This window comes from Herpailurus yagouaroundi, unplaced genomic scaffold (assembly GCF_014898765.1).
Source record: "Herpailurus yagouaroundi ecotype Mexico unplaced genomic scaffold, PumYag 188, whole genome shotgun sequence".
Lineage (NCBI taxonomy): Eukaryota > Metazoa > Chordata > Mammalia > Carnivora > Felidae > Herpailurus > Herpailurus yagouaroundi.
The window spans coordinates 20,373,220-20,400,496 of NW_024412419.1; the positions used below are offsets into that span (position 1 = coordinate 20,373,220).

General features: G+C 53.2%; 1 protein-coding gene across 6 annotated transcripts in view; it reads right to left on the reverse strand.

Annotated features, from left to right (window-relative positions):
• Positions 1-14,408: 14,408 nt before the first annotated feature.
• The window catches only part of DNMT3A (DNA methyltransferase 3 alpha), a 100,278-nt gene continuing 87,409 nt past the window's right edge, over positions 14,409-27,277 (reverse strand). For all 6 annotated transcript variants that reach the window (XM_040496221.1, XM_040496225.1, XM_040496222.1 and 3 more), the window contains 16 exons: positions 27,102-27,260; positions 26,624-26,731; positions 26,218-26,374; positions 25,738-25,887; positions 25,586-25,630; positions 24,761-24,840; positions 24,135-24,247; positions 23,819-24,002; positions 23,518-23,602; positions 21,149-21,294; positions 20,284-20,374; positions 19,946-20,094; positions 18,837-18,922; positions 16,708-16,777; positions 15,757-15,875; positions 14,409-14,693 (listed from right to left, as the gene is read on the reverse strand). In XM_040496221.1, coding sequence (XP_040352155.1) covers positions 14,552-14,693; positions 15,757-15,875; positions 16,708-16,777; positions 18,837-18,922; positions 19,946-20,094; positions 20,284-20,374; positions 21,149-21,294; positions 23,518-23,602; positions 23,819-24,002; positions 24,135-24,247; positions 24,761-24,840; positions 25,586-25,630; positions 25,738-25,887; positions 26,218-26,374; positions 26,624-26,731; positions 27,102-27,260 — 1,884 coding nt within the window. In that variant the 3' untranslated portion in view covers positions 14,409-14,551. The remainder of the gene's footprint in view (positions 14,694-15,756; positions 15,876-16,707; positions 16,778-18,836; positions 18,923-19,945; positions 20,095-20,283; positions 20,375-21,148; positions 21,295-23,517; positions 23,603-23,818; positions 24,003-24,134; positions 24,248-24,760; positions 24,841-25,585; positions 25,631-25,737; positions 25,888-26,217; positions 26,375-26,623; positions 26,732-27,101; positions 27,261-27,277) is intronic.

Consider the following 27,277-nt stretch of genomic DNA (forward strand, 5'->3'; position numbering starts at 1 on the left):
CCATCTTTATTTAAAAAACAAATAAATATATACACACACACACATACATACATTTAGAGTTTGAGAGTTGCTTAGAGTTGTGTACATATATTTGTATACAGAAAAGCACACATTTACATATGTATATATAATAGAATATATATTACATATAAGTAAAAATCTAGAAGTAAATATACTAAAATGCCAATGACGGTGGGAATCTTAAAAATAAATGTTTTAAAAATAAAAACTTTATTGAGGTATAATTTACATACAATAAACCGTACCTATTTTAAGAGTACAGTTCGATCAGTTTTGACAAAAATATACACCCAGGTAACCGCTGTGATATTTTTATTTTTTCCTTTGTGCCTTTCTTTGATTTCTAATTTTTTTAATTCAGTGGGACAAGTGTGACTTGAGGAATTGGATAACGCATGTCCTGAAGGGTGGGGGGGAACCTGTCTCTGACCTTGCACTCTAGCAGAGGCTGGCCCCTTAGACCAGGTTGACCAGGGGTTTCAATAACCCTCACCTCATGTGGCTTCCTACAGTCACGCTCTGAGGACCTTGCTAAAGCAGAAAGTTAACCCATTTTGCAGGCGAATAAACTGTAGCTCAGAGAGGTCAAGTAACCTGCCCACTAAGTGTACAGTTAGAACCAACAGGGAATAGTCTTGGACCCCGAGTGCAGTGTCTTTTCCATATGCCATACTCAGCAAAAGACCACACCACCAGGTGGGGGGAGCCCGACCAAACTTTCCTAGGCCTTTGGGGGTCCCTGGCTCCTCAGAGCTGCAGGGAATGAGGCCAGCAGCCTGTTCAGGCATAGCTGCCCCCTCCCGCTGGCCACAGGAGGTGAATGGTGAATCCGGCCCAGATCTCTTGGATCCTGCTCCTTCCAGGATCCTATAAACACCTCACTCAAACTCAAAAGGGGTGAGCACCGGCCAGCAGGACCCACTTCTTGCCCTTGTCCCAAACTCCCCTCCGTGGCAAGCCAGGACAGAGAGAGCGGCACCCCTGGTCCCCCACAACACACACATTTCTTCTCCACTTCCAGAAGGAATCCCTTCATAGCTGAGCCCCTTGGGGCTACAAACCCAGAAGTCCTCAGGGCCCTCCCTCTGGCTCAGTTAACCTAGAAGCCCAGGTATGGAGGATTTACGTGGAGGAAAATGCACATAGACAGGGGGACCTCACAGCCTCAGTCTACCAAGGCAGGAGGCTGTGGGCCCTGGCGACCTTGTACACATCTCAAACCTGTGTCCATTCCTGGACCTACCAAACACACACACACACACACACACACACACACACACACGTATACGCAGCATTTTTTTGTGCTTCTGTATAGCCCAGCCCAGCCCTTGGTGCTGACCATTTACACAACATCCTTGTAATTTCCACAATAATCTCATTATCACCCCCATTTCCCTAAGTGAGGAAACAGAGGCTCAGAGCAGTGAAATCACCTTCCTAGTTTGGGAGATTACAACCCAACCATCCGGGACCCCACCACTGCACCCCAGCATCCAACTGCACCCACCGCCTCACGCGGTGCCACCCAAGAACTCTTCCTCTGAAAACTGCACGGAGACACTCCCAAGCCCCCCCCCCGCCCAGATAGGGGTGAACCCCTAATGCCCCTGCCCTTTCTCAACCTCCTGTTCCACTGGTCAAAGGGGCGGGGGGGGGGGCGCTCGGGTGCCCTCACTTGCCACCAACAGAACACAATCCTTCCAGGGCCAATTTACTAATATGGGTCCCGAGCCCTTCCACCTGAAATCACATTTCAAACATTTATGCTAGAAAATGATCACGTACAGACACCAGGTTGAATAAACGATCCACTAGGCTGTGCTCCTTGCCGGGAGGGTGCGTCTCAGTCACAGGGTATCCTGTCATCACAGCAGATGAGGGCGCCAGGCCCTTGAGCAAAGGCCCGCACAGGTGAGGGAAGGACCTGCCAGTGCCCCCAGAAATCCCAGGGGGCCCAGGGGAGGAGAAGACAGCTAGGCTGGCCAGGCCAGGGGGATGGGGGCGTGTGTGTGGGGGTCAGAGGCCAACCCTTCCTCCAAGCTCCCAGGTGGTAGGGATAGGAGTCCCCTCCCACCACCCCTGCCCCCCCCCCATGCCCCCCTCCCCCACCCTCCCTACTGCTCAGAGGAAAAACTGAATTCAATAAAATTATGTTGCATCTGTGAGACAGAATAATACGCAGCCATTGAAAATGATGTTTTCAAAATAGCGATGGGGAAAATGCTCACAGTAAAATGTTAACAGAAAAGTAGTATCCAGCATGCAATGAATTCTCAAAAAGTAATTATTATTTCAAAACACTATATTGACGAATAATACAGCCTTAAATGAATCAAGTTGTATATGTGCCTCATGGAAAAGAAAGAGAAAAGAATTCCAACAACAGTTAAATTTGGGAGGTTGGGATAATGACTGATTTTTCACTTACCCCTTTTTTGATTATTTTGAAGGTGCGAGTAACATAATTTTAGGCCAGGGAGTCAGATCAACTTTTTTAAAGACTCGTGGTCCATTCTCTTCAATGCAGAGAGCACAGATGTCTCCTTCCCCTGGGCAGAGCCCCCCTCTGAGGAAGCCTAGAGAGTGGAAACAGCCTCTGGGCTGGCATGTCAGACACACGTCCATCCAGCTTCTACCTGGCAAGTTGGGTACTCTTGATAAGCCTCAATTTTCCCATCTGTAAAATGGCACAATTATGAGGTCTTTGCATAGGAAGTGACCTAATGCATGTAAAGAACTTGGCACAAGTCTGGACCCATGGGAAGTTCGGTCACTGTTGGCAGCTGCGGGCTAGGATTTCTTGTATCTGGTGGACACTCAGTAATGAACTTTGCCTCCCCTCTCCTTGCCCTTTGTGCGCTGTGGACATAACCAACATTTATGCAACCGAGCTGGAACTAACTGAGGCCCATAGGTTGTAAAAAATTCCAGAAACCCTGCTCAGCCCAGCAAGAGGCTTCTCGAGAGCCACTATCCTGGAGATCACACAGGTGTGGGGCTGCCTGCGGTTACCCATTCATTCCACAAACATGCAATGTACCTCTGGGGGTATACGAAAGGACAAGACGACTCTATTTCTGCCTTCCTGGATTTCCATTTTAGCGAGCGAGACACAACAAATGAGTAAACACAGCGATTCTAATTATGATAAGAACTACAAAGGAAATAAAGGGCTGAACCAGAAAATTAGGGGAGAGGACATCCTAATCTGAGCCAGGGGAGCCTCTCTTAAGGAACTGGTACCAGTAGGAATGTCTGCGCACAGAAAAGCTATGAAATAAGAACTCTACTCAGGTGCCCCCATGCCCCATCTTCCAACTCCTTTCCCCACACCTTGAAGAGCTAGCTCCCTGGGGGTGTGGCTGGAGGAGGAGCCAGGTCTAAGTAGGGAAGCAGGGGTGGGGGGCTGCACACCCAGACCTCTGGGGAGGGAGCCGGAAACTGCCACAGAGACCCTAATGGACCAGCCCAAGATGTGTGAGAGATAGAGCAGGGGCAGGTAACTCGGACTGTGACCTGCAGCCTTGCAGCGAGCAGAGAGGGTTTGAAATTTGGGCATTGCCCCTATGTGCAACCACAAGCACAGTATGTAGCCCATCTGTAAAATGGGATAATAGCACTCAGCACACAGGGTTGAGCAGGTTAAATGAATAATGCAGAAATGATTTCTGGTACACGCCGAGCACTCAATACATGTCAACTCTAGCAATGATTAGGTTTCCTATGCAATCGTTATGTAAGGACCCGGTCTGGGCCCCGGGCACACTGCAGAAACAAAGGAAAGTTCCCGCCCTTGCAGAGCTTTCATTTGAGTGGAGAAGAAAGACAGCCAGGAAAGCAAACTCCTGAGTCAGAAGCGGAGAGGGCGAGGGCTAGGAAGATAATACACGTGACAGAAAGCAGTGGGCACAAAAGCACTTGAGAAACAGCAGTTAGCGTTTCTCTGAGTCGAGGCCTGGATGAGAGCGAACAGGCCGAACAGGCCGAGGAGGGAGAGGAGCAAGATTTCCAGGTGGAGGGCACCGCGCGCGTGCAAATGCTCTGCGCTGGGAAAGAGCTTGGAGGCCCAGGCGGAGCGCGTGAGGAGGGCGGGGCTTTGCAGGCCAGGGTGAGAAGGATTTGCGCTCCCTGCAGGTGCACACAACGGATGGGCTTTTTTTTTTTTTTTTTTTTTTTAAGAGTTTGATTTTTCAATAAGATCATTTTGCGTGTTGAACGGGCCGAAACCGAAAGGGACGGGAACAGAACAAAGAGATCTATTGTCACGGGATGGAGACAGAGACCGGTTAGGGGCCAGATGATGAAGACTTGGGGAAAGCTGCAAAAGTAAGACAGTGAAAGTGGCCCGATGAGGGTATACGTGGAGAGGGGTCTGTCAGTGCGAGCTGGTGACTGAGGAGTGGGCTGTGACAGAAAGAGGGGAATGGTGGATGAGCCCCAGGGTTTTGACACCAATTAAGCACCAGTTACAAAGATGTAGTGAAGTGTGAGAGCCGGGAGGAGACCAAGAGTCCTGCTTTTGGCAGGTCACATTTGAGGGGCCTGTTTTACACCTAAGCAGAGAGGCCAAGCAGGCAGCTGGATAGGAGAACCTGGGCTTCAGGGAAGTCGGGGTGAAAGCAGACAGGGGGTCTCTGGAGCTCTCCAGCATTTAGAGAACAGGAAGGAGTCAAAGAAGTCGGGGAGTGGGAGGTGGGTAGGAAGACACGGGGTGTGATGTCAGGAGCCCAGGGAACAAGGTGGTTCAGGGAGGAGGAGTCACCCGGGCCCCAGCTCCTGAGAGGTGACAGGGTGATGGAGTGAGGGCCCCACTGGGATGGATGGAGAATGGGAGGAAGAAAGCCGAGTCGTCAGATCCCAGGAGTGCTTTGCTGTAAAGAGGAGCCGAGGAATAGGGCATCTGGAGGGAGGTCAAGGTCAAGTGTGCACGTGTGTTTAAGATCGATGGGTGCCATTTAGGAAATGCCAGGGAGAAACAGAGACCAATGGTGCCAGACAGAGAGAGCCATGGCCAAGCAGGAGGACAGAGTGGGATTCAGAGCAGACAAGGGCGGTCCCTGTGGAGGGAGATCCCTGAGCCAGGCAGGAGGGGAGGGGAGGAAGGGGCAGGGAGATTGCGGAAGTCCTCACGCTGGGCCAGGCAGAACCCAGACCCCGGGTGATCTACAGTGCTCACGTCACTGTCACATGGGTCAAGTCAGGGCCAGGCAAGGGACGGTCATGCAGCGAGAGGTGGGGCCTTGCGCTTCCAGCAGAGTGAAAGCTTCTGAGAGGCTTTGGGTTCCCTCCCTCAGCCACCGCACACCCACTCTGGCCAAAGCCCTGGGCTCAGCGAGGGCCAGTGGCGGTGGCGGCGGGTGTGTCTCCCCAGGCCCCACAGCTACGGCCACACCTGGGTGGGGGGAAGGGGAGCCAAAAGCCACATGCTTGACGGACAAGAAGACGGAACCCGGGCCTCCAAGTAAGAAGACTGAGCTCAAGACCGGTAGCTAACCTGCCCAAGGTCACACAGGATTCAGATCCGAGGGTCCTACATGCTGTCCTCTTTCTTCTGATACAGTTCAGGGCACCTGGGACTTCAGCGTTGAAAATGAGGGGTCGGCTGGGTTGCTTTCTGAGATTTGAATCCAGCTCTGAAAACTGTTGTTCTAGCCGCCCACCCATCAGAGGACTCTGCCCAGGCACTTCCCTCCCAGCCCGGCAGCCTCCCCCAGAGGCTCCCAGCTGAGGCCAGCGGGCCTCGTTCTGTTACAGGGTACTAGAGCCAGAGAGAAAGGGAGCTTTGGGGGGTGATGCCAGGAGCCCATTGCAGGGGAGCCCCGTCCCCCTCGGACGGGACTTCCTTGTGCCCCCATCTTCGACACACACTTTCTGCCCCTCACTGAAGCCCCTCGCCTAACACCCCCCCACACCGGACACCCACTGCCTGTGCCCACCACCTCTGGCCTTGCTGTGGATGGCAGCCTCCCCACCAGCCAGCTCTGAGACAGCCTCTCGTCTCCCTCTCTCCTCTCTTCCGCTCTGCATTCACCAGGTCAACCTTGCTGAACCCAAGGAAGCTGCTCCTGAACCAGCAAGCCTGGGAGCGTGGCGCATCTCCTCCCCAGCCCGGGCAGACCCACCTGGGCATTCCGTCCCTTCACAACGACCTGACTCCTGCCCAGCCCTGGCCCTTCCCTCTCTGTCCCTCTCCGCCACCATCGGATGGTACCTGGTTTAAAGGCAGGAACTTCGCAAGACGGTTTTTACTAATGAAATGGCCCCGGTGGCTCCCTCCCCGTGAGCTCTGGCCAGACCGCCCACCTCCAGCTCAGGTGGCACTGGGAGGTCCCAGCGTGGCTTTCAGAGCTAGAGGGTACCCATGACACCCTCCCATTTCTCCTCAGCCTTGGAAGCAGCATCTCAAAGATTCAGTGTGAATTCCATCCTCCCGAGGCTGCCTCCAGGTGGGTACTCCCAGGTGAGTTCTTTTTCCAAACTGAGTGACCAATGTTGTTTCCACCTCTTGCTTCTGGCTACAGATTTCCAGCTTCTCAGGGGGAAAAAAAAAAAACAAACCGCTTTGAGCCTTCACTTCCTCACCGGGATTAACACGTTTCTGAGATGGTCAAACTAAGGACTGTGTTTGTTTTTCTGAACTGAGAGCCTCAGAACTGAAGATCCACTATCTGCTGACCACTGAGAGGCAATCAGGCCAATGTGTCGGGAGCCAACCAAAATCTTCATCGTTCGGCCCCAAGACGTCTCATTTCTGGGAATCTAGCTTATGGAGAAAAAATACAAAATATAGGGGGGGAAAAAAACCAACACATCAAGATATTTATTGCAGCTCTATTTATAGCTAAAATAAAATGCATATATATAGAAACAGACATCCAACAAGAAAATGCCATGCAGCCATTTAGAAAAAAAGCATTCTACATCAACACTGAAAAATAGAGAAAAAAAGTAGGATAAAAGTTAAGTGTACATTTACATTTTTGTAAAGAAAAGTGCCCATGAAAAAAAGCTTATTGTCTCCCTTTTCTCAAATGTTCCCTTTACAATTTCTTTCAAAGCAGCCAACAAAATGGTGCAGCCCTAAACCTCTCCCTAGGTCTAATGTAGGAAAGAAACCTTGAATAATCCTCCCTTAGGAAGCCACTGGCCGAACTTGCTTGGCACTTAGGAGATAGAAACGCCACACAGAATGCCAGGGTCTTAGAGCTGAGATCCGTAAGGGGAACATCCTAATTCTCGTATGTGCTTACATTCTGGTTTTTTTAGATGGCGGGAGACCGGAACTAGTGACTTTTAGGGGAAGAGTGGCAAGGATGAAGGGGACATTGCATATGAATGGGCTCTTCAAGCCACCAGCAAGACAGTTCTGAGGAGGGGCAGTGAGAGGGACCCAGACTCGGGGTTTCAATGAAGGTCGGTGGTATCCCCAAATGGCTGCCCGGCACCTCTCAACTGCACTGCTGGCCAGGGGCAAACAAAGGATCTTAAGCGGAGCTGAAATGGGCTGACTTCCTGCCGACTGTCGCCACTTCTGCTCCCTTGTGGAACTACCCCAACAATCCCAGCCCCTCAGGCTTACCATGTCAGTGTTTGCAAACATCTCTCCTCCTTCCTAGGCCAAATGCCCCAGTTTGTCCCGGGGTCCCTTGTGCAGTCCAGATTGTCTACCTGTCAGCTGCCTTCCTCTCAACACCTTTGTGTGTTGGAGAAACCCCCTGGAGAGGGCAACAGAGCCCATAAGCAAAAGGCCCTCCACTCGGCTGGCCTGGGCGCTGGCACGAGGCCCTCCTCTCATGGCTCCAGCCTGGAAACTTCTACCCCTCAGCCCAGGACAGAACGTGCTCTGCCAGAGACCCCCCCACCCCCACCCCCCGTCTCACTATGTAGCTTCTCTGAGCTTCAAGCTGACCAAACCGTCCTTTTTTTCACCCAGTTTACAGCCCCTACTTAATGCTCACACAGGTGATATTTTAAAGGGAGAAACTGCATTGTCTGGACCCAAAGCTAGTCCCTCCCCACTTGGGTACTTGACCCCTCTGGGAAGGCTGTGAACAGTCATGTCAGGGGGAAGGAGACGCAAGACAAAAGGACATTATTACGGTGCTTTTTCCGTTTTTCTTTTTGCACAAAAACAGTCCATTTATTCAAGTGTTCTCCAGCACAAGTACATTAGAAAGGAGCTTTATTATAGTCTTCTGGGCACAAAAAAAATGTGATGAAGGCGGAACTGACAGACTTTCTACATCTGCTGTACGCATTGACCTCTTTAATTATTTCATAAACAGCTATGTCACGAGCATCACTTACACAGAGATACAACGGAACACCAGGGGGACGGGGATGGGGACCCGCTCGGGGGCCCCTCTCCCGCGCCCCTCCTCGGATGTTCCAGAACCAGACTGTGAAATGTACATTATTATTGTCAATAAATAGAGAAGCAACCCTAAAAAAAAAATACAGTGGTGAAAGGGTGCTGGAACCAGGAAAACAAACAAACAAACAAAACCAAAGGAAAAAAAAAAAAAGAAAAAAAAGGAGCAAAGAGGAAGTGAAGAGAAAAGGGGGGGGGGGGGGCGGGGCCCGGGGAGGAAGTCCTGCATTTAGCTGCGTGGAATGTGGAATAAAAGTGCTCTGCCGCCGGGGTCAAAGCGAAATCGTCTGTAACAGTAAAAGGTATCACCCAATCAGCTACGGAGTTTATTCTTCAGTATGAATACATGATTTCCCACAAATAAGTAAGCACCCGCTACTTCAATGCCTCAGCTAAAACACATGAAACCGCCCATTTAGTTTTCAAGTACAAAGTTAAAATGCCTTTTTAATAATAATATATCAGAGTAAAATAATAGTCTCTTTTAAACTCCACTACAAGAAAACAAAACAAACAGTCATTGTCCAGACAGCAGACTTAATTTAACAATATATATTTTTAATAAAATGTTTTAGCACCTTGTTGAGTCACCTCCTCCCTCTGCGTATTCTAAGAAATTTCGGCATTTTGGTTGGTTGGTGAATTCTAGAGCTGTGCAGCCGAATCGGTCTGGGAAGTGAAATGGGACTACGGGGCGAGGCTTTCGATCCCTGCTCAGCTCCTCAGGCGCCGGGCTGGAGGCCGGCCAGACTGGGGTCGGGGAAAGCCGCTCTCCCACGGCCCTCGGGCAGAGCAGAACGGGGGAGTTTTCCAGTTACCAGAGTTCCAGGAGCCCGTGGGCCTCCGTTCGGGCAGAGTCACGACGAGCAAAGGGCCCTTCCGTCCTTGTCCTCACTCCTGGTTTCTCCCACCCCCAAAACTCGACTGCCCAGGGTCTGTGGTGAGCCAGAGGTCACCAAGCAAAGGCCCGTCTCAGCCAGGTCTCTGAGGACACCCAGGGACAAGAGGGGCTGCCCTTGCCTCCCAAAGACCCCCAGGCTTCCTTTACCAAAACGTAAAGATTCGAGAGCTTCTGTGAGAACCGTGCAGTCTATCTTTTCCATTAACCTCTCCTCTTTCCTCCCAGGTCCTGCACACATTTGGAGTTAACCCCTGCCTCGGCAGGGAAAGGCCGGCAGGGCCATGCCAGCTCCAGGCCAGTCCTCGGCAACGCCCCCCGCCCAAGCCTGTGCTGGAGGAAAGCCTTTCCTGCCAAGGACAACTCCAGTGTCACCTCTAATCGCAAGCACCGGGAGCGAGCGGAGAGACAAATTCAGATTCCTCACCTCCTGGGATCAAGATGGGGCCTGGCTAGAAATGCTGTTCTCGCCAGAATCTTGGGTCTGCTGTTTCTCTGACCAAAGGAAACTGCCAGCTCTCTCAGATCACACTGCCAGGCAGGTCCCACAGCCCTAACCCCACAGAGGGGGATCCTGCAAGTTTCCTAAAAATGACTCCTCTGAAAGACCCCAGTGCCACAGCAACTCTGGCCAAGCAGAACAGCGACAGGAATTCGAAACCTCCTCCAAGATCTGCTTTACCTACACTTAGATCACCAAACGCGGGAAGACTACTGATTGCGGGTTTTCCTGGCGAACATTTCCCAGACGGCTCCACTGAAACCTTCCTTCCCTTGCTCCTGCTACAGACCTTCCTGAGCCGGACATGGCGGGTATTCCCATGTAGGCTCTCCCAGAGCTGCCAGCAAAGAGGGACGGAGGGGGAGCCGGGCCTCATTAGCCCAGTTCAAGGTCCAGCAGCCTTCCCTGCTGTCCCAATCCGCACCCTAGCGACTCACCAAGACTCCCAGGGGCATCTCCACCAGCCAACCACTCCCAGGCCTGTCTCAAAAGCTAAGAGGTCCTGGATGCTCTTTGGGGAAGTTTGCTTTCTAGAAGAAGGTTCAGTAGCAGGCAAGTTCTGGGGTCTAGAGAGAAAAACAGATAGTAACGCACTCATGTCGTCATGTACTGACCGCGAGACCCCTCTCCCCCCACCCCGGTCCTCACCTGCTGCTTCCTGAGCCTACTACTGTTCTCTAGTCAGCCCACAGGGAAGGGGCTTAGCACCAGCCAGCTTGAGGCCCACGGGGCTCAGCAGCCGCCTGCTGGAGACTCACCTCCTCCTGAGACAGGCGACCAAGGGCTCTGTGACCCTGGCACAGGCCCCCGACTACCTCCCCCGGACAAAAGCCACCAATCTCTTTGGCCCCACCTTCTACTTGGCACCTGCAACAAACGGGGAGGCATCCTCCTCAGTCCCTAGAAGCCCTGGTTTCCAGGGGTACATTTCGTTACAAAGAAGATCCCAATGGGCACATATTCCAGAATCTTCCCTAGGCCCTCCTGGTTTCTCCGCTCCGTGCCTCTACCCTCGGCTTCGCCCACAGCAAGCGTAACGATCCCCACCTTAATCCTCGCACGACCCCGCCTCAGCCAAAGCACAGCCCTCCTTTAGAAAGCGACCAGATACATGTCCCCAGAAGCACCCCTGCTGGGGCTGGAAGTAGACTGAGAGCATCTGGCATGGCCAAGTTGGCACATCCCCAAGGTCCCCTACACCCTCTCAAATTCTACTGTGGGACCAAGCCCACGGCTTGGGCTGGAAGAAAAGCTGGTGATTGTGAACTGTCATCTGGCCCGTTCCGGGGCCTAGTCAGGTTGCTAGACCAGGAGGAACAAGTGCTCTTAGGTTATCACCCACAAAAGCCAGGCCTCCTCCGAGCAAGCTGGCTGGCCCACACTAAGCCCTCAGGCTTTGCCACATCCATGGCTGCCAAGTTTCTATCCCCACACCGACCCCCTGGGTGGAGCTTGGGCCATCGGGAAAGGCAAACCCCTTCGCGTAAGCAGTGGACGAAAAGCCTAGGAGGGCCGAGAGAGCCAGTAAGTCTGTTTGCAGAAGAAAGGCCCGGAAGAGACGGTCCTGACGCTGGGGACTGCGAAGACCTTAGTGTTGGCCAGCGGGGGAGGGAGCACCTTGGACTGCCTGAGGCAGCCCTCCTCCCCACAGCCCTCCTGGAGTGGTGCTGGTGAACTCCAGGCCAGGAGGATGGAGCCCGGCTGGAGGAAGGGACGGGCAAGCACCACGATTTAGTACAGGGATTCCAACGAGGGAGGGGCGGACGGATCCCCCCTCCTAGCTGCTCCAGCCCCAGGGGGGCCCACCATCGCCACCTGCCACCGTGTCACAGAGCCGGCAGGAAGCAACTGGCTGTGATTTTAAAAACCAATCTGACAAGGAAATAGTAGCTTGAGGCCCAGGACCGAGCACCTCTAAAAGGAACAGGAGACCACGGCCACCAGCTGTGCGCGGACTCCTGAGCAACGAGCAAGGGATTCAAAGCCTTGGTTTAGTTTTGTCACCAATTATTAATTTGCTTTATTTAAATGATGAGTTTCACTGTCCCATTTTTTTTTTTTTTTCCAATGGAAGCCCCCTTGGCCGAGACAGACCTGGATGTCAATTTTATTTTGGTTGGGGGAGAATAGGTAGGGGGAGTCGAGGGCTGACTTTACTGGTGCCTAGAGTTGCAGGTCAGTATCACAGGTTGCTAACAGAAGAATCTTTTGACATCACCAGGGGCAAAAGAGATAGAACGCTACCTGCTAGAGGAGAGCACCTGCGAAAATAAAACCTCCTCCTTTTCCTGCCTTCAGCACCTAGCAACTTCTGGGATTGACAGTCTACCTGCAATCAGGGCAACAGAGGTAAAGAGCTGCAGGGCCGACGCCACGAAGTCCTGAATCCTGGGGAGAAGGGCGCTGGGAGCCCCCTGGCTGTGTGTGTGTGTGTGTGTGTGTGTGTGTGTGCGCGTGCACGCGTGCACGCGTCCATTCTGCATCGGTAGAATTCTGTTCCTGTGTATGCGTGTGGGATTGATTGATTGGCGTGGGGCTTGTCTGCAGTGGGACCCGAGGCTCAGCATCCTGAGCCCCCCTGCCCCGCTCCCCACTACATAATATTTCTTATACGTGACCCTATCTATGTATTTATATAGCGCCTATCACCGTAGGCCCTATCTTTCTAGGGATGCGAACTCGGGACCATGTGCTTGACAGCACACCTCCCAGCCCTGCCAGTCCCAGGAGGTGCCATCCCCCCTCCCATTATAAAATATATATCTCTATATGCCACATATCTACACCCCATCTATCCAGGCAAGCATCTGCCCATTGGGCCCTCACCCTGGAGCCACCAATGCTGTCCCTGCCTACCGCCAACGCCAGGCTGCCCGCCTCGGTAGGAGGTGTCAGTGCACTCGGGGGCTCCAGGTGCTGCTGGCTCCAACGAAGAGCACAGCTATCATCAGACCAAGTACTAGAAAAGAAATACACACCACTCCAATCATACACACGAGGAGAGAGATGGCCCGGTCCTCCCTCCAGCCCTGACACCCGGGACTCGAGAGGAGGGGAGTAGAAGAGAAGAGGGACGCGCCCGGAAGGCCGGCCTCGGGGACTCCTCTGGCCGCCTGGCTGTCGCTGCGCCCGGTGGCCCACCTGGCCCGAGGGGTGGGGAGCCAGGGCACCAGGGCCACCACTAACTTAGAAGCACCCTGCTCCCCGCACCTTGGTTTGAAACCGAAAGGGAGGGGGGTTGGGTTTTTGTTTTCTCAAAGAAAATCTGAAAACAAACATAATTATAACCAGAACCATAATAATAATTATAACAAAAGGTGTCATCAGCCTCCCAGTATAAAACTGCAGCCTTTGGAGATGACCAAAAACATCACATTCCAGGGGCCAGAAGCCGCCTTGTGCACAGAGGGTGGATGGTGAGGGCCTCATAAAAGAACACACAAAAGGCGACTTAGACAGGAAAGCACCAGTACGTTTTGTATGTTTTTTTATTTGCTCCAGGTGGGGTTTTGACTGTCACTTTCCCACACTCTGGATTATTTCTGATCCCACCACAAGGAGCCCTCGAATCGGCTAATGTGAGAAATTGGGAATGAAGACCCCTTATCCTGCCATCTTGCCGAGGGAGTCTCCTTTTTGAAAAAAAATCAAAAGGTTATTGCGTGAGCCTGGATGAATCCCACTCTTAGCTTTCCACGGTCCGACCACCTCCTCTCACCCCCTTTTTGGCAGGGAGGAGCGGGAGAACGCGGTTCCCAAATTCTCCTCCTTCACCTTGTGAAAATACCAAGGGGAAAGCCCGCCATGGTTAACGATTCACCTTCAAGCTGCCTCCCTCCTCCATCCTCGGTTAAAACCCTTTGCACATAAGGCAATGTGGAAGCTGATGTTTTTACTCATCTCGCTGTTTTAAAGCACCATTATGAAGTCAGGTTGTACAGTAGTTAACAGTACCTTTTATATATATATCTCATATCTATCATATATATATAAACTGTAAACAAGAGGTAACAGCGGCTTCTAGAAACTGATTTTCTTCAAGGTTTCCTGTGTGGTAGGCACCTGAAATACTGTATAAAAGGGTCTTGTGTGTTCTGTCTCCCTGCTGCTAGTTGGGTTCTGTTTTGCATGACCAGGAATGGTGCTGGCAAGACAGCTCAGTGGCTGGGAGGGAATTCTGCCGCTGAGTGTCCCTGTTTTCTGTCCCCTGCTTGTGCTCCTATCTGATCAGGCTAGAGACAACAACAAAAAGAGATATATAGTAAAAAAAAAAAAAAAAAAAAAAAAAAAAAATCCAATATATAGATTTCTCTAGAATTTCCTTTCTTCCTTCTCTCCCATCCTTCCTCTGCAAGGTATCGTTACTATGTCTTGTTACTGATTTTTGCTGCAATAAACCTTCTTGTTTCAGTCACAGCAAGAAACAAAAACCCAAACAAACAGAAAACCCCTCTGAAAAGAGTAGAAAACAAAAGGTTTGACCAAAAAAAAAAAAGGGGGGGGGGGCGGGGAGCTTGGTTTTGTTTTTAAATAGGACTGAAGATTAACATTGAAAAATCAGGAGATGATGTCCAACCCTTTTTGCAAAAGGCAAAGCCCTCCGGTGTTTCCACCTCTGTGGTTTTTGTTTTAAATTCCTTTTTCTCTTCTGGGTGCTGATACTTCTCTCCATCCTCATGTTGTTGGTGTTTTGTTGTGTTTTGTTTTTTTGTTTGTTTGTTTAACTTTGTGTCACTACCTCGGTTTGCCCTCATGTCCCTTACACACAAGCAAAATATTCCTTCAGCGGAGCGAAGAGGTGGCGGATGACGGGCACACTCCATGACCGGCCCAGCAGTCTCTGCCTCGCCAAGCGGCTCATGTTGGAGACGTCGGTATAGTGGACAGGGAAGCCAAACACCCTAGAGACACAAGGCAGAAAGGGCAGGGGTCAATGTGGGCGTGGGCGAGTCTGCCAAATCTTCTGCCCTTCTTCACCAAGCATGACTCAGGCACCCAGCCACTTTCTGTGGACCTGAAGGAAAGTAAGATAATCGCTGTCCGAGAGGCGCCTCCCAGTACAAACAAAGTTAGCATTTGTGAAAAACACCTCCGCCTGAGAAGATGGAGACACAGGCACGGCGGGTATGGAAGTCTACATACTTAAATGCACATCCCTAGGGCACGCCTGGGCGGCTCAGTCAGTTAAGCATCCGATTTCGGCTCAGGTCGCGATCGCCCAGCCCGTGAGTTCGAGCCCCGCGTCGGGCTCTGTGCTGACAGCTCAGAGCCTGGATCCTGCTTCGGATTCTGTGTCTCCCTCTATCTCTGCCCTTCCCCCATGCACGTGTTCTCTCTCTCTCTCTCTCTCTCTCTCTCTCTCTCTCAAAAATAATAAAAAATAAACATTTAGATACATAAATACACCCCCGCCCCCTCCACCTTCTTCTTCTCCACAAGAGCAGACTCAACAAAGGAGTTGGACTCTTGCCTGAGTTCAGAAGCTTCAAGTTTCTGTTTGTTCTGTTCATTTGCATAAATGGTCTCTTGGCTAAGCTGCAGTTACACTGACACTGAAGAGGTAATCTAGCCCCAGAGTCTGGTTTGCACCAAATCAGAGTGCTGAGGCCGTGAGGCCTACCTTGGTCCCGCACTGCCCCGGTGTGCAAAGTACCTACAACGAGCAGCACAAGTGGAGGAAGATCCTGTGGTTTAGCAGCTTGAGCAAGGACCTCTGGGAGCGAGCCAAGGCACCACGAACCGATTCCTAGACCCCTCTTACCCTGTGTGACCAACCTCACGATGCACAGGAGTCCTCCCCAGGAACCTGCCCTGTCAGGAAGCACTTGGGAGGACCCACCGCTCACAGGGTACCTGTGGAAGGTACGAGCCTGGCCGGAGGAGGCAGCGATCCCTCCTCCCTCACAGACAGCCACTGCTTCACCCCACACACCCCACGACACCAGCACCCGGCCTCAGTACTACCTTTCCATTTCAGTGCACCATAAGATGTCCTCTTTCTCGTTCATGAAGACGGGGAAATGCTGGTCTTTGCCCTGCTTTATGGAGTTCGACCTAGTAGTAATGGTCCTCACTTTGCTGAACTAGAAACAAGGAGAGGAAAAGAATGAGCACTCATCTGCCGGCTGTGTGTCTAACACATGTGCCAGGCCCTTGCCGGGACAGGCAAGTCTGACACTGACAAGTCAGGCCTGGTCCGTCCCGGTGGCCGGGGTGAGGCTCCCGCGTGAGCCTCTGCAGATCCCACCGCCCTGCTCTTCGTCCCACTTTGAGGTCACCCGGCCATCCTTAGTCCAGTCCCGCTGGCCAAGGACTTGAGAAGTAGCAGCTCGAGCCCAGGACTGAACTTCCTAAGTCTTCTGAGAACTGGTTCTTGCACACGTGAAGTAACTTGCAGGCAAAAGGAAGCCAAACGACTCGGGAGCTCGGACACCTCTGGGGTCCCTGCAGAGTGTTGGCGAATGTCGGTGCCTGCTCTCGTGGGCCCTGACGCCTAGTACACTCACTCCAGGAGATTTCTCCAGAGAGAGATGCGGCTTCCACATCACGGGAGAGATGTGCGGTCCCGAAGGCTCGTGCAACAGGCCCTGGCCAAAAAGCTTAAAAGCCTGGGCGGATCCAGGGACTGTGGCAAAGACGTCTTATCGAGTGTCTGCTTCCCACAGGACCAGCAGGCGATGCTCAACGGATGCGCTGGAGACTAGCAAGGACTTCTGATCTCTCTCCTTGCCCTCCAAGCTGTCCCCCGGGCCCGCCCCTCTGGCCGACTGGCTGCATGACCCCGTGTCACCTCCCAAAGTGCATTCTCCACCCTAGCTGTGGACACGGCCCCAGAGGCCACTCCGGCTCACCCCGCCCTTTCTGCCCTTCTCCCTGCCCCCCCCCAGCAGACGGCTTTGGTGCCAGGGGGCTAACCTTGGCTATTCTGCCGTGCTCCAGACACTCCTGCAGCTCCAGCTTATCATTCACAGTGGATGCCAACGGCCTAGGAGGCAGAAAGAGAAGGTAACGCCAGAGACCAGGAGAGCATCGGGGACGCGCCTGGCGGCCATGATTCACACGGAGAAGGAAAAGAGGGCTGATGTCACCCACACACGTGTGACCCCCTTCAAACGCCCCCCAAACACAGGCACACACACTGCAGCCATCCAAAGACAGTGCAGCAAGTATTAATCCTTAAAGGGAAGTTCCACAGTGGTCTCAATCCACGAATAAGCAGGTAACACCTGCCCCAAAGAAGGAAAACCCAATCGCTCTTGTTAGTTATCTTTAAATATACTGAGCTTTCAAAGTATCTGTCAGGCTTTGGGGGTGACCAAAGGTTCTGTATCTTGACTATGGTGACAGTTTCCATGGGTGTATATGCTGGATAAAATTCATCGAAGTGTGCACCTTAAATGTATAGTTAAAAAGGCCTACGTTCTTGCACAGTCCCCAGAAGACTAAAATTCCGTGACATTCAATGTGTCACTTCTCACAGGGCAGAGCAGATCACTGAACATCACCTTCGGCGCTGACCTTTTCTGACCTTTCAGAATACTTAGTGAAGGTTTCCCATGGCAGTCCACCACCTCAGCGTGGGACCCACAGGGACCCACGGCCTGAGTGGGCGCCTCCAGCCTCTGCCCTGTTCACGCACACACTCACTCTACTTGGTCCCTTGTGGTACCTCTGGTCCTCCTCGAAGGTCAGAGTTCTAGAATTTTAGAGTCGGAAGAAGCAAGTGAGAATAATCCCACAGGACCAAGATCCGTGAGGAGACACTGAGTTCGTGGCTCCATGAAACACCGGATTGCGTAATCCAGTCTGCCCTTCCAGTACACATACGTCTTGGGAGCTTAGGAGGGCACTGAAACAGTTTTCAGGCCAGCTATCCTCCTGACCCATCTCCTTCCCATCAATAAGCCCTCACAAAAGACAGCAAGCAGTTTTGCTACATGGGTAGGAGGCTAGGGATGTTCCTACAACTTCACGCTAATGGCTGAAAGGAAGAGGAGAAGACTGAGGCCAGGTTAGACGATGTTTCTGATTTATAGATATAGCAAGGTATATAATCCACTCTTAGAACATTCTGGAAAAGAAAAAAAGAACATCCTGGAAAATATTTCCCTACATAACAGATATCTAGATTGGGTGGATCTCACTCTGCTCTTAAACAGACTCTCAACCAGAATGCCTTTCTCCTCATAGGCCTTTTTAGAATGCATTTATTCCACTGAAAAAATGAAGTTGCCTGCATGAACATCTGGACATTAAAATCTCTACCTGGGGGCGCCTGGGTGGCGCAGTCGGTTAAGCGTCCGACTTCAGCCAGGTCACGATCTCACGGTCCGTGAGTTCGAGCCCCGCGTCGGGCTCTGGGCTGATGCCTCAGAGCCTGGAGCCTGTTTCCGATTCTGTGTCTCCCTCTCTCTCTGCCCCTCCCCCGTTCATGCTCTGTCTCTCTCTGTCCCAAAAATAAATAAACGTTGAAAAATAAATAAATAAATAAATAAATAAAAATAAATAAAATCTCTACCTGTGTAACCTAAACAAAGAACATCCTTCCAACAAAGGACCTGAAGCTAACAAAGTGTGGGGATGACAAGCGAAGCTGGACCCTCTAAGCTGCCCAGTGTTGCTTCGAGGGTCCCTCTCCTGGAGCAGATGTGGCCCAGGTGTGGGCACCACTCCTTCCCATCCCACATCCACCCTCCGTGGCTTCACCTAGAAGACTAAGGACAAGCGCAGTCTGGATCCATCACCGACGTGGGAGCGCAAACTATGTCACTCAGCAGCATGGGGATTCTCCTTTTGTGTAAAGGGTGCCCTTTCAAAGGTCCTATTTCGGCCATTAGTTTCTGATTTCTCAGGCAAGTATTTTCTATGCCCTGACTCGCCTTCTCCCTCAAGGAGAAGGAAACAGAGAAAAACACGGCAGAGCGGCAAGCTGGTCAGCAGGGGTGGCTGCCCAAGAGGGCCCCTCAGTGACCTCCTCCTCCTTGGCCTGAGCTGCCTGCAGACACCGACCCGCAGCCACCCCAGACCCGGGCTCTCTCACCAACCTGTTCATACCAGGAAGGTTCCCCCAGAAGTAGCGGGCCCTGTGTGCAGCTGACACTTCTTTGGCATCAATCATCACAGGGTTGGACTACAAAACAGGAGAAAGATTAAAGATGAGCAACAGAGGAAAATCAGAGTGCGCCAGGAAATTTTGCTAGTTTTAGAGCCTTACAGCCTCAAAGCCGCTTACTCCTCTCTCAGGAAGCCACACAGTGGAACAGCCTGAAGCCTCTAGGAAAAGCCAGAATGGAACCCAGCCACATTCCACATGCTCTCATTAGAACATTCTAGACCACTGCAGTCCAACTGAACACCCTGTGATGACGGAAATGTTTTCTGTCTGCCCTGTTCAATGGAGTAGCTGCAGGTGGCTAACGAGTACTTGAAATGAGGTTAGAGCGACTGAGGAATTTTAATGTCAATTTAAATACCACGCGTGGCTGATGGCTACCCTATTGGACTACATACCTCTAGCTCACCCAGAGGCTCTGAGTAAGAAAGTTCCAATGAGTGTGGATGCGTTCACTGTGTGTCCAGATTATGAGCCAAACAGACGCTTGCGCTTAATGTAAGAACACCGAGCGGGAGCATGGGCTCGAGCTCCCAGACTGCCCACCCCAAGAATGCCTCTGGCCACAGAGATCCTGAGTGCACGGCTCCAGCCGGCTCAGAGCTGAGCTGGGACCCACGGTAAGCCATGTTTTTTCCTTCTCAGATGCCACAGAGCATCTGTCGTGGTGCCAGGGAGTGAGGGCAAGCCATTCTGGTTGGGGAAAATTGATCTGGCCATCTCAAAGCTTCCCCCAGTGAAGCACCACACAGAACCCCAACTCTAGGAGTCTGGCACCCCACCTGACTTAGGAACAGTCCTTCAAGCCCTGAGGCCCACACCCACACACTACCTCTTAGAGTGAGACCACAGGTTCTTTCCAGGGTCGGCTTCTAGCAATGTTTCCTCCCTAAATGGGAAGCCCTGAGCTTCCCAAACAGGCCCCTTGCAAAGCAGAAGTCACCAGTCCCCAGCTCCACAATGCAGATGAGACAGGGATAAAGCAGCAGTCCAAGGTAGAAGCCATTAGTGAGCTGGCCAAACCAAGGTTGCTGGCTATACCTCGAGAAATCGCGAGATGTCCCTCTTGTCACTAACGCCCATGGCCACCACATTCTCAAAGAGCCAGAAGAAGGGGCGATCATCTCCCTCCTTGGGCCGCGCATCATGCAGGAGGCGGTAGAACTCAAAGAAGAGCCGGCCAGTGCCCTCTGAGAGGTCGGAAGAGAAAGCCATCAGCTGGGGCTGTCTGCATGAGACAGTGGTGTGGCTCGGGCACAGGGAGGGCAAGGGAGGACAGGGTCATTGGGAGTAGCCGTCCCAGGGCAGAAATATCCAAGTAGGAAACCTACGTGCGGAAGCACCAGCTCAGAAGGTGGAGGGGCGAGCACGGCACCTACCGTAGAGTCCTTTACGGGCAGGGTTGACGATGGAGAGATCATTGCAAGGACTGCCCCCAATCACCAGATCGAACGGGCCCCATTCCTGGATCTGGGAGGATAAAGGTAATGTGATGGCCTGATGTCCGGGGACAGAGGCAGAAAGGAAGAAATTATCTGTGAATTTGGCAAAAAAGTACTTTGGCATGGGAGAGAGGAGACCCAGCTGCTTGGTATGCTCACTACATACGTTCGTACCTAATACCACATATATGCCCCCCTCCCCCAAACACACACACACACCGCCCCATGGGCACTGAGGCTCTCTGAGCTCAGTTTCCTAAACAAAGGGATTCAACCGGATAATCTCTGAGGCCAGCAGGGAAACAGTGTGCTCCTGACAGGAAAAGCAGCCACTTAGAGGGAAGGCAGTCCGGGCTGGGCAGCTGCATCTGAGGGTACTTTGTGCTCTGCACATTTTGGACATGGTATCTGGGCCATCTGAACACCCTCCAAATGCCCTTGGGGATCCCCGAGGGCCTGCACTTTCAGGGGTAGAGCTAGATAACTGGGAAGACAAAGGGTCACTTGGGCAAGACGCTGCCAGAGCCCCCCAGAAATGGAGGCTGGTAAAGCTGTTGCCAAAAGTATTAGAAAAACGGGAACCAAGGCGCTCTAGTAAAAAGGCCCTGAAGCTAGCTGGGGGCTGCCCATCTTCCTCTGCAGACAGGAGGAAAACGGAAGAGAAGAGGCTGGGGAAAAGGACAAAGGAAAAGAGCGAATGAACAGAACGCAAGGGGGCGCTGCCGGGGGGGCGGCCCCCCCCCCCGGAGCAAAGCACAAGGGACGCAGAGAAGGCGGGACGGGTCCCACTGCACTGACATACATGCTTCTGTGTGACGCTGCGGACGTCCCCGACGTACATGATCTTCCCCTGGTGCCGCACCATGCCCACTGTGATGGAGTCCTCACACACCTCGGAAGCGATGTAGCGGTCCACCTGAATGCCCAAGTCCTTCAGCACCAGAAGCCCTGTGCCAGCCAGCAAAAGGCACGGTCACTGGGTCTCCTTCCCAGCACCCTGGTCTTCACAGGGGGCTCTCTGGCTGGCTAGACACATGGGTCAGCAACAGGTCTGAACCCTACCCTGCCCGGTAAGCTGCAGGATCCTTCTGGACCTCTGTCGTGCCTACTTTGGCATGAGCAAAAAGGCAGTCAAGAGCAGACAACAGATGGTTTTCAGGACCAGAGAGAATAGCAGGTGACTTTTGGGGAGGCCTCTTCTTTGCTGTTTCTACATCCTGCATATACTAGCCTTCCTCACCCCTCACCCATGGCCTCCTGCTGCAACTCTACCCAGCCTCCAAGACTCAACATAAATGCCACCTGCTCTACAAGGTTTCGCCCCCACACCCCCCCACCCCCACCCCGCAGCCCCCTGGAAGCACCTCCCTGCCCCTGGAAGCCCCTAGCACTCTGCGTCTCTCCCCAACTCATTACAACGGCGTGTATTTCTAATTCAGCAGTTAGGTTGCAAATGGTCTTCAGGACAGAGAAGGAGTCTCATTTGTGTTTCCTCCTGAGCGAGCTACACTCACTTTCTTACCACGATCCCTCCACAAATGCCTGCTAATTGAGGGCAAGGAAACAATTAGAACAGACCCTGAGAGCTTCCGGAGAAACAGCATCATCTCCACTGCTCAACAGGCCTCCCCACCAAGGAGCATTTACAGCCTGTTGGGGTGTGACGTGGTTCCAGAAGGACTCAAGGTTCTGGCCTGGGAAACCGAGGCTGTAAATTAACTTCTCCACGTTTACATAATATCAACGTGGAGCTGAGAACAGCACATAAGCATCTGGCCCGGGATGCTACCCCACCCTGGCCCTCTGACAGCCCGTCTCCCTCTGGTCACAAGTTCTGAAGAGGGTTGTTCCTTTCTTAAGAACTGAGAAGCCGGGGCGCCTGGGTGGCTTCGTCAGTTGGGTGTCCGATTTTGGCTCAGGTCACGATCTCACAGTTTGTGGGTTTGAGCCCCGGGTAGGGCTCTGGGCTGACAGCTCAGAGCCTGGAACCTGTTTCAGATTCATGGTCTTCCTCTCTCTCTACCCCTCTCCCACTAGCACTCTGTCTCTCTCTCTCTCTCAAAAATAAACATTAAAAAAAAAAACAAAACAAAACTGAAAAGCCCTCAGGGCACCTGGGTGGTTGAGGTCATGATCTCCTGGTTCCTGGGTTGGAGCCCTGCACTAGCATGGTGGAGCTTGCTTGGGATTCTCTCCCTCTCTGTCTGTCCCTCCCCCTCACATGTGCCCTCCCTTTCTCAAAAGAAATAAACGTTAAAAAAATTAAACCTTTAAAAAAAAACAAAAACAAAAACGGGAGAAGCCCTCGGCCTAGGGGCTTGGCAGATGGACAGAGGTCAGTGGCACCTCTCAGGAGGGCACTCAAGGTCGAGAACCGCATGAAAAAAACTTCCCATACAGTGACCCGGCATTCCCTACAAGAGAACAGCCTATGTGTGTATGTGTGTACAAAGATATTGTCAAGGACTACTCGTAACAGAGAAAAAACAGTAAACAACCCAACAGAGATCAGTTAAATAAATGATGGTACTTTTACCCAATGGAATCCTATGAAGCATTTTCCAGTAAGGGAGGTCCATGTTAACATGCAAAAGCACTCATAGTATCAAATGAAAAGGCAAGTTACAACACAGTGTGCATTTTACTATCCTTTCGTTTTATTTATCTATCTATGCATGATTATATAAACACACATTCATATACCCGCAGAAAAAAAAATATAAAAGGACAGACACCAAAACACTAATTATGGAATTATGGGTGATTTAAATATTCTTTAGACTCTCTTGTTGATAGTTTTTTTGTTTTTTTTTTTGTTTTTTTTTTTTTTTACTGTAAGTTACAGTCATCACACAACAGAACTGCCTGTGTTTTTGTTTTGGTCGCCGAGTCTGTCCTTTGAGGCTTTGTGAAAATCTTCAAGGATCTCTGGCTAACGACCACCCTGTCCTCTGCTGCAGTGCCTCCCCCATTGAGAAACATGCTGGTTTACCACTGATTTTGCTTCTCATTGAGCACAGAAGTTTCCTCTCTGAGGTAATATTTTAACAGCTGTCACGTTAACTATCACTCTGTTTTGCCGGAGTTACACACACATGGTCCCTCAGGCACAGCCTCCTCGTCCCGGGACCAGGACGGTGGCACATCTTGGGGTCCGTGCCACACACTCACCTGTAGCAATTCCGTCGAATAGAGACAGCACCCGGATGGGCTTCCTCTTCTCGGCTGGGACAGGTGGGTAAACCTTCGGAGGGTCCTAGGCATGAGCACAACAGGCCAGGTGAATGGCCAGGATTCTGCAGGCCTGCACCCAGGGCTGGCCTCCCCCCAGCCAACTAGGGCTGCCCTGGCTTTCCAAACCCGAACCCCTGCCCAGGCCCCTCGACCACCCAAGCACTCTGGCTCTGGCCGAGCCTGCCCTCTGGTCCGGCAGGGAGGGGGTGGAAAGAGGCGCCCCAGGCCCGGCACTCACAAACTCCTGGTCGTGGTTATTGGCAAAGAACATCTGCAGCCGCGAGGGCCAGTCGTCCCGCCGCCGCAGCAGCCCGTAGGTGCCCTTGTGCCCGCACATGTAGCAGTTCCAGGGGTCCTCCTTGATGGCCGCCTGGGCGGCCCCCGGCCCCACCAACAGATCCACACACTCCACACAAAAGCACCTGGAAGGAAGCCCAGTGGAGCAGGGCTGGAGCACGGCCGGGGCTGGGGCCGGGGCCGAGGCCGGGCAGGGGGGCCGCTTGGCGCCGGACGGAGCTCGGCTGGGGGGCTGCGGGCCAGGCAGGGACCCTCACCTGCAACAGTTGTTGTTCCCACACATGAGCACCTCGCGTCCCCCACAACAGATGGTGCAGTAGGACTGATAGCCGTCGTCATCGTACTGGTAGGCGCACTCCAGAAAGCAGTTCTAGACAGCAGAGCGGAGGGTCAGAGACCGCCAGGCAGCACCCAGGACAGCCACGGCGAAGGTGGGCTTTGAACCCAGGTCTGAGCAGGGGACAGCAGGCCTCCCGACCCACGGCGGTGCGTGGAATCAAGAGGCACGAGAGCAACGCCAGGGAGGGAACCGCATCCCCTTGTCCCTTGCTGCGGTGCTGGACTTTTCTCCTGGGCCCCCAAGGACATCCATCCATCAGCCCGTTCTCCCTCACCCCACACTAGGGACTGTGACATTGTGAGCCCACATCCGGGGAGCAGAATGGGCTTTAGAGGGGGGAGAATCTTTCCGGGGAGGACAAATAAGGGCAAGTAAACGCTCTGAAGGCCCAGGGTCTGTTATCAGGACTCTGCGTCCACAGTGAGCTGTGGGGTCAACGTTGCTGCCACCCCAGGCGACTATAAGCCCAAAGAGTTGAGATGGCACAGAGAGCCAGGGCCCCAGAGTCACTCTCAACCACGTCTCTGCTGGGTGTGCCCCTACCTTGCAGTTTTGGCACATTCCTCCAACGAAGAGAGGGTGTTCCAGGGTGACGTTGAGGCTCCCACAAGAGATGCAGATGTCTAGAAAGCAGGGACAGCAGAGAAAGCGGAGTGAACGTCACCAAAGGGCCCCTTCCCACCTTGGGCCAAAGCCCACTCCAGAAAAGCTACAAAAGAAAGGGCGTGTTAGAGCCGCAGCCCCAAAAGGAGGCAGACAGGAGTCTGGGAGAGCACCCCCGGAACAGGAAGACACCAGGGCCCCAATCTTAAAGCTCATTAGCTCTCAGAGCAGCAACGCCTACTGCCCAGGAAAGGTGTAATTCAATGACAGAAACCCGCCCAGGGGAAGAAGGCCCTGACCCTGGGTGACTCTGGGGACAGTCCAGTCCCTGGGCTGTCTTTAAGTCTCGTGCTCCTGCCCCATCTTTCCCAGCCCTGAGGGCCCCACGCTGGGCAGACTAGGTCAAGGGAAACAGACAGGAGATGCTCCAATGACCACGGGATGAGAGAAGGTGAGGAAAAGTAAAAGGCCCAAAGGTCACAGGTTTAAGCAAATCCAAGAGGCCACCTCGCTCTGACCCACTGGAGTGTCCCAAACCCTAAGGACCAGCCCATGTCACTGACAGGAAAGCGTGTGAAGCAGGCTGGGGGTGGGACATACAGGACAGAGGCCTTGACTGGGTACTGACATCCTGTGACGTTCGAACCTTTCTAAATACCTATGCTACTCTGTGCCGGGCACCACACGAGGAGCCAAGCCCTCCTGCCCGTGCCGGGAGCCACAGACTATGGACCTCCCAGGGAGTCAGTGCCCACGAGGACTCACCCTCGATGTTCCGGCACTTCTGCCGCACCTCGTACACCAGCCGCTCTGCGGAGGGGAGGAGAGCCCAGCATCAGAGGGGGCCGCAAGGGCCACGCCCGCGCCTCTGAACGCCAGCCTCGCCACACCACTCTCTCCAGAGCCAGGCCAACTACCTCTTGTGCGTTCGTCAATGATCTCCTTGACCTTGGGCTTCTCAGTTGTGCTCTTTCGGGGCTTTTTGGCTGGTGGGGGTGGTGCATAGGCAGCTGCCTCAGGCTCGACCCACATGTCTGTGTAAACTTCTTTGTAGGGGTTCTTCTCCTCTGGATAAGGAAAGCAGGTGACGAGACTGTGGTTACCACGGACAAGCAGTGCCAGCTCCCTCCCCTCCTCTGTTCTGCCTACAAAGGGGTGCAGCCTGGTCCCCAACTTGTTCTAGCTCCCAGCCCCCCAGTGCCAGCAAGCCAACGGGAGCATCTTATTCTGCGTCCCAGAGCAGCACCGCCCCTACGCTGAACCCAGGGAAGGGGACACACCCCCGGGGCCTCTCGACAGAGGCACCTGGCGCCTCTAGGCAGAGCCTTCCCAGCCCTGGCATGGAGCTACCTGGCTGGCAGGGGTCCCAGAAGGCTGGGCTGAGCACCTGCATTTACCTTCGGGTGGCTCCAGGCCCTTGGGGCCGGAGGGCTGGAACCCTCCGAGAGCCCATTCGATCATCTGTTTGTTCTGCACCTCCACGGCCTTGGCAGTGTCGCTCTCATCGCTGTCGTGGCACGCTGGGAACAGCTTCCCCGCACGGCTACTGGCCACCTGGAGGGCAACACTTGTTGGGGAGAGCGTCAGGACAGGCTGGAGGACAGCAAAGGTGGCCTGAGGCAAGAGCTGGGAGGAGGGGCAGGGCAGGACGGCAGGAGAACACTGGAGGAGGGGAGCGCAGAGAGGATTCCCAAGGGCCTTACAGGTGGACCCCCTGCCTGGGCCTAACGTCTGCCCTCCAGCTTCTACACCAGCTAGGGGTCCCTGCTGCCTAAGCCCCCTCTGCCTCGGAGGAGCACTCACCTGCAGGACCTCGTAGATGGCTTTGCGGTACATGGGCTGCTTGTTGTAGGTTGCCTGGTGGAAAGCACTGCAGAACGAGCTCAGGGGCATCAGCTTCTCAACACACACCTGGAGGAACAAGCGACGCCCCCTTGCTCCTCTGGCCACACCCGAGCCCCCACCGCGTGCCCGGCAACAGGCAGGTACTGGGGCGTGAGGACTCGGCCTCTGCCCTTGAGAGGACCAGATGCATCGACAAATGATTACACGATGCTCAAAGGAGGAGTCCAACCCAAGCGTGGGGGAGGACCTGAATGCAAGCAGGAAAGGAGTTCTGGAGAAAGGGTCCTGGGAGGCAAGAGCCTGGCAGGCGCACCAGCTCTCCGAGACCGCTTCTTCCGCCCCAGTTCTGGACCTCGCCCCCAGCCAAAAAGCCTAGATAGCCCCTGGGACCCAGACCCGTCCCTCCCCGAGGCTACCACCAAACCCCACAACTTACCACCGAGAACTTGCCGTCTCCGAACCACATGACCCAGCGGGTGCCTTCAGCTGCTCGGCTCCGGCCCGTCATCCACCAAGACACAATGCGGCCTGGCCACCAGGAGAAGCCCCGAAGTTTCCCCCACACCAGCTCCCCAATGCCAAAGCCCCGGCCGTCCTGGAGCCCCAAGGAGC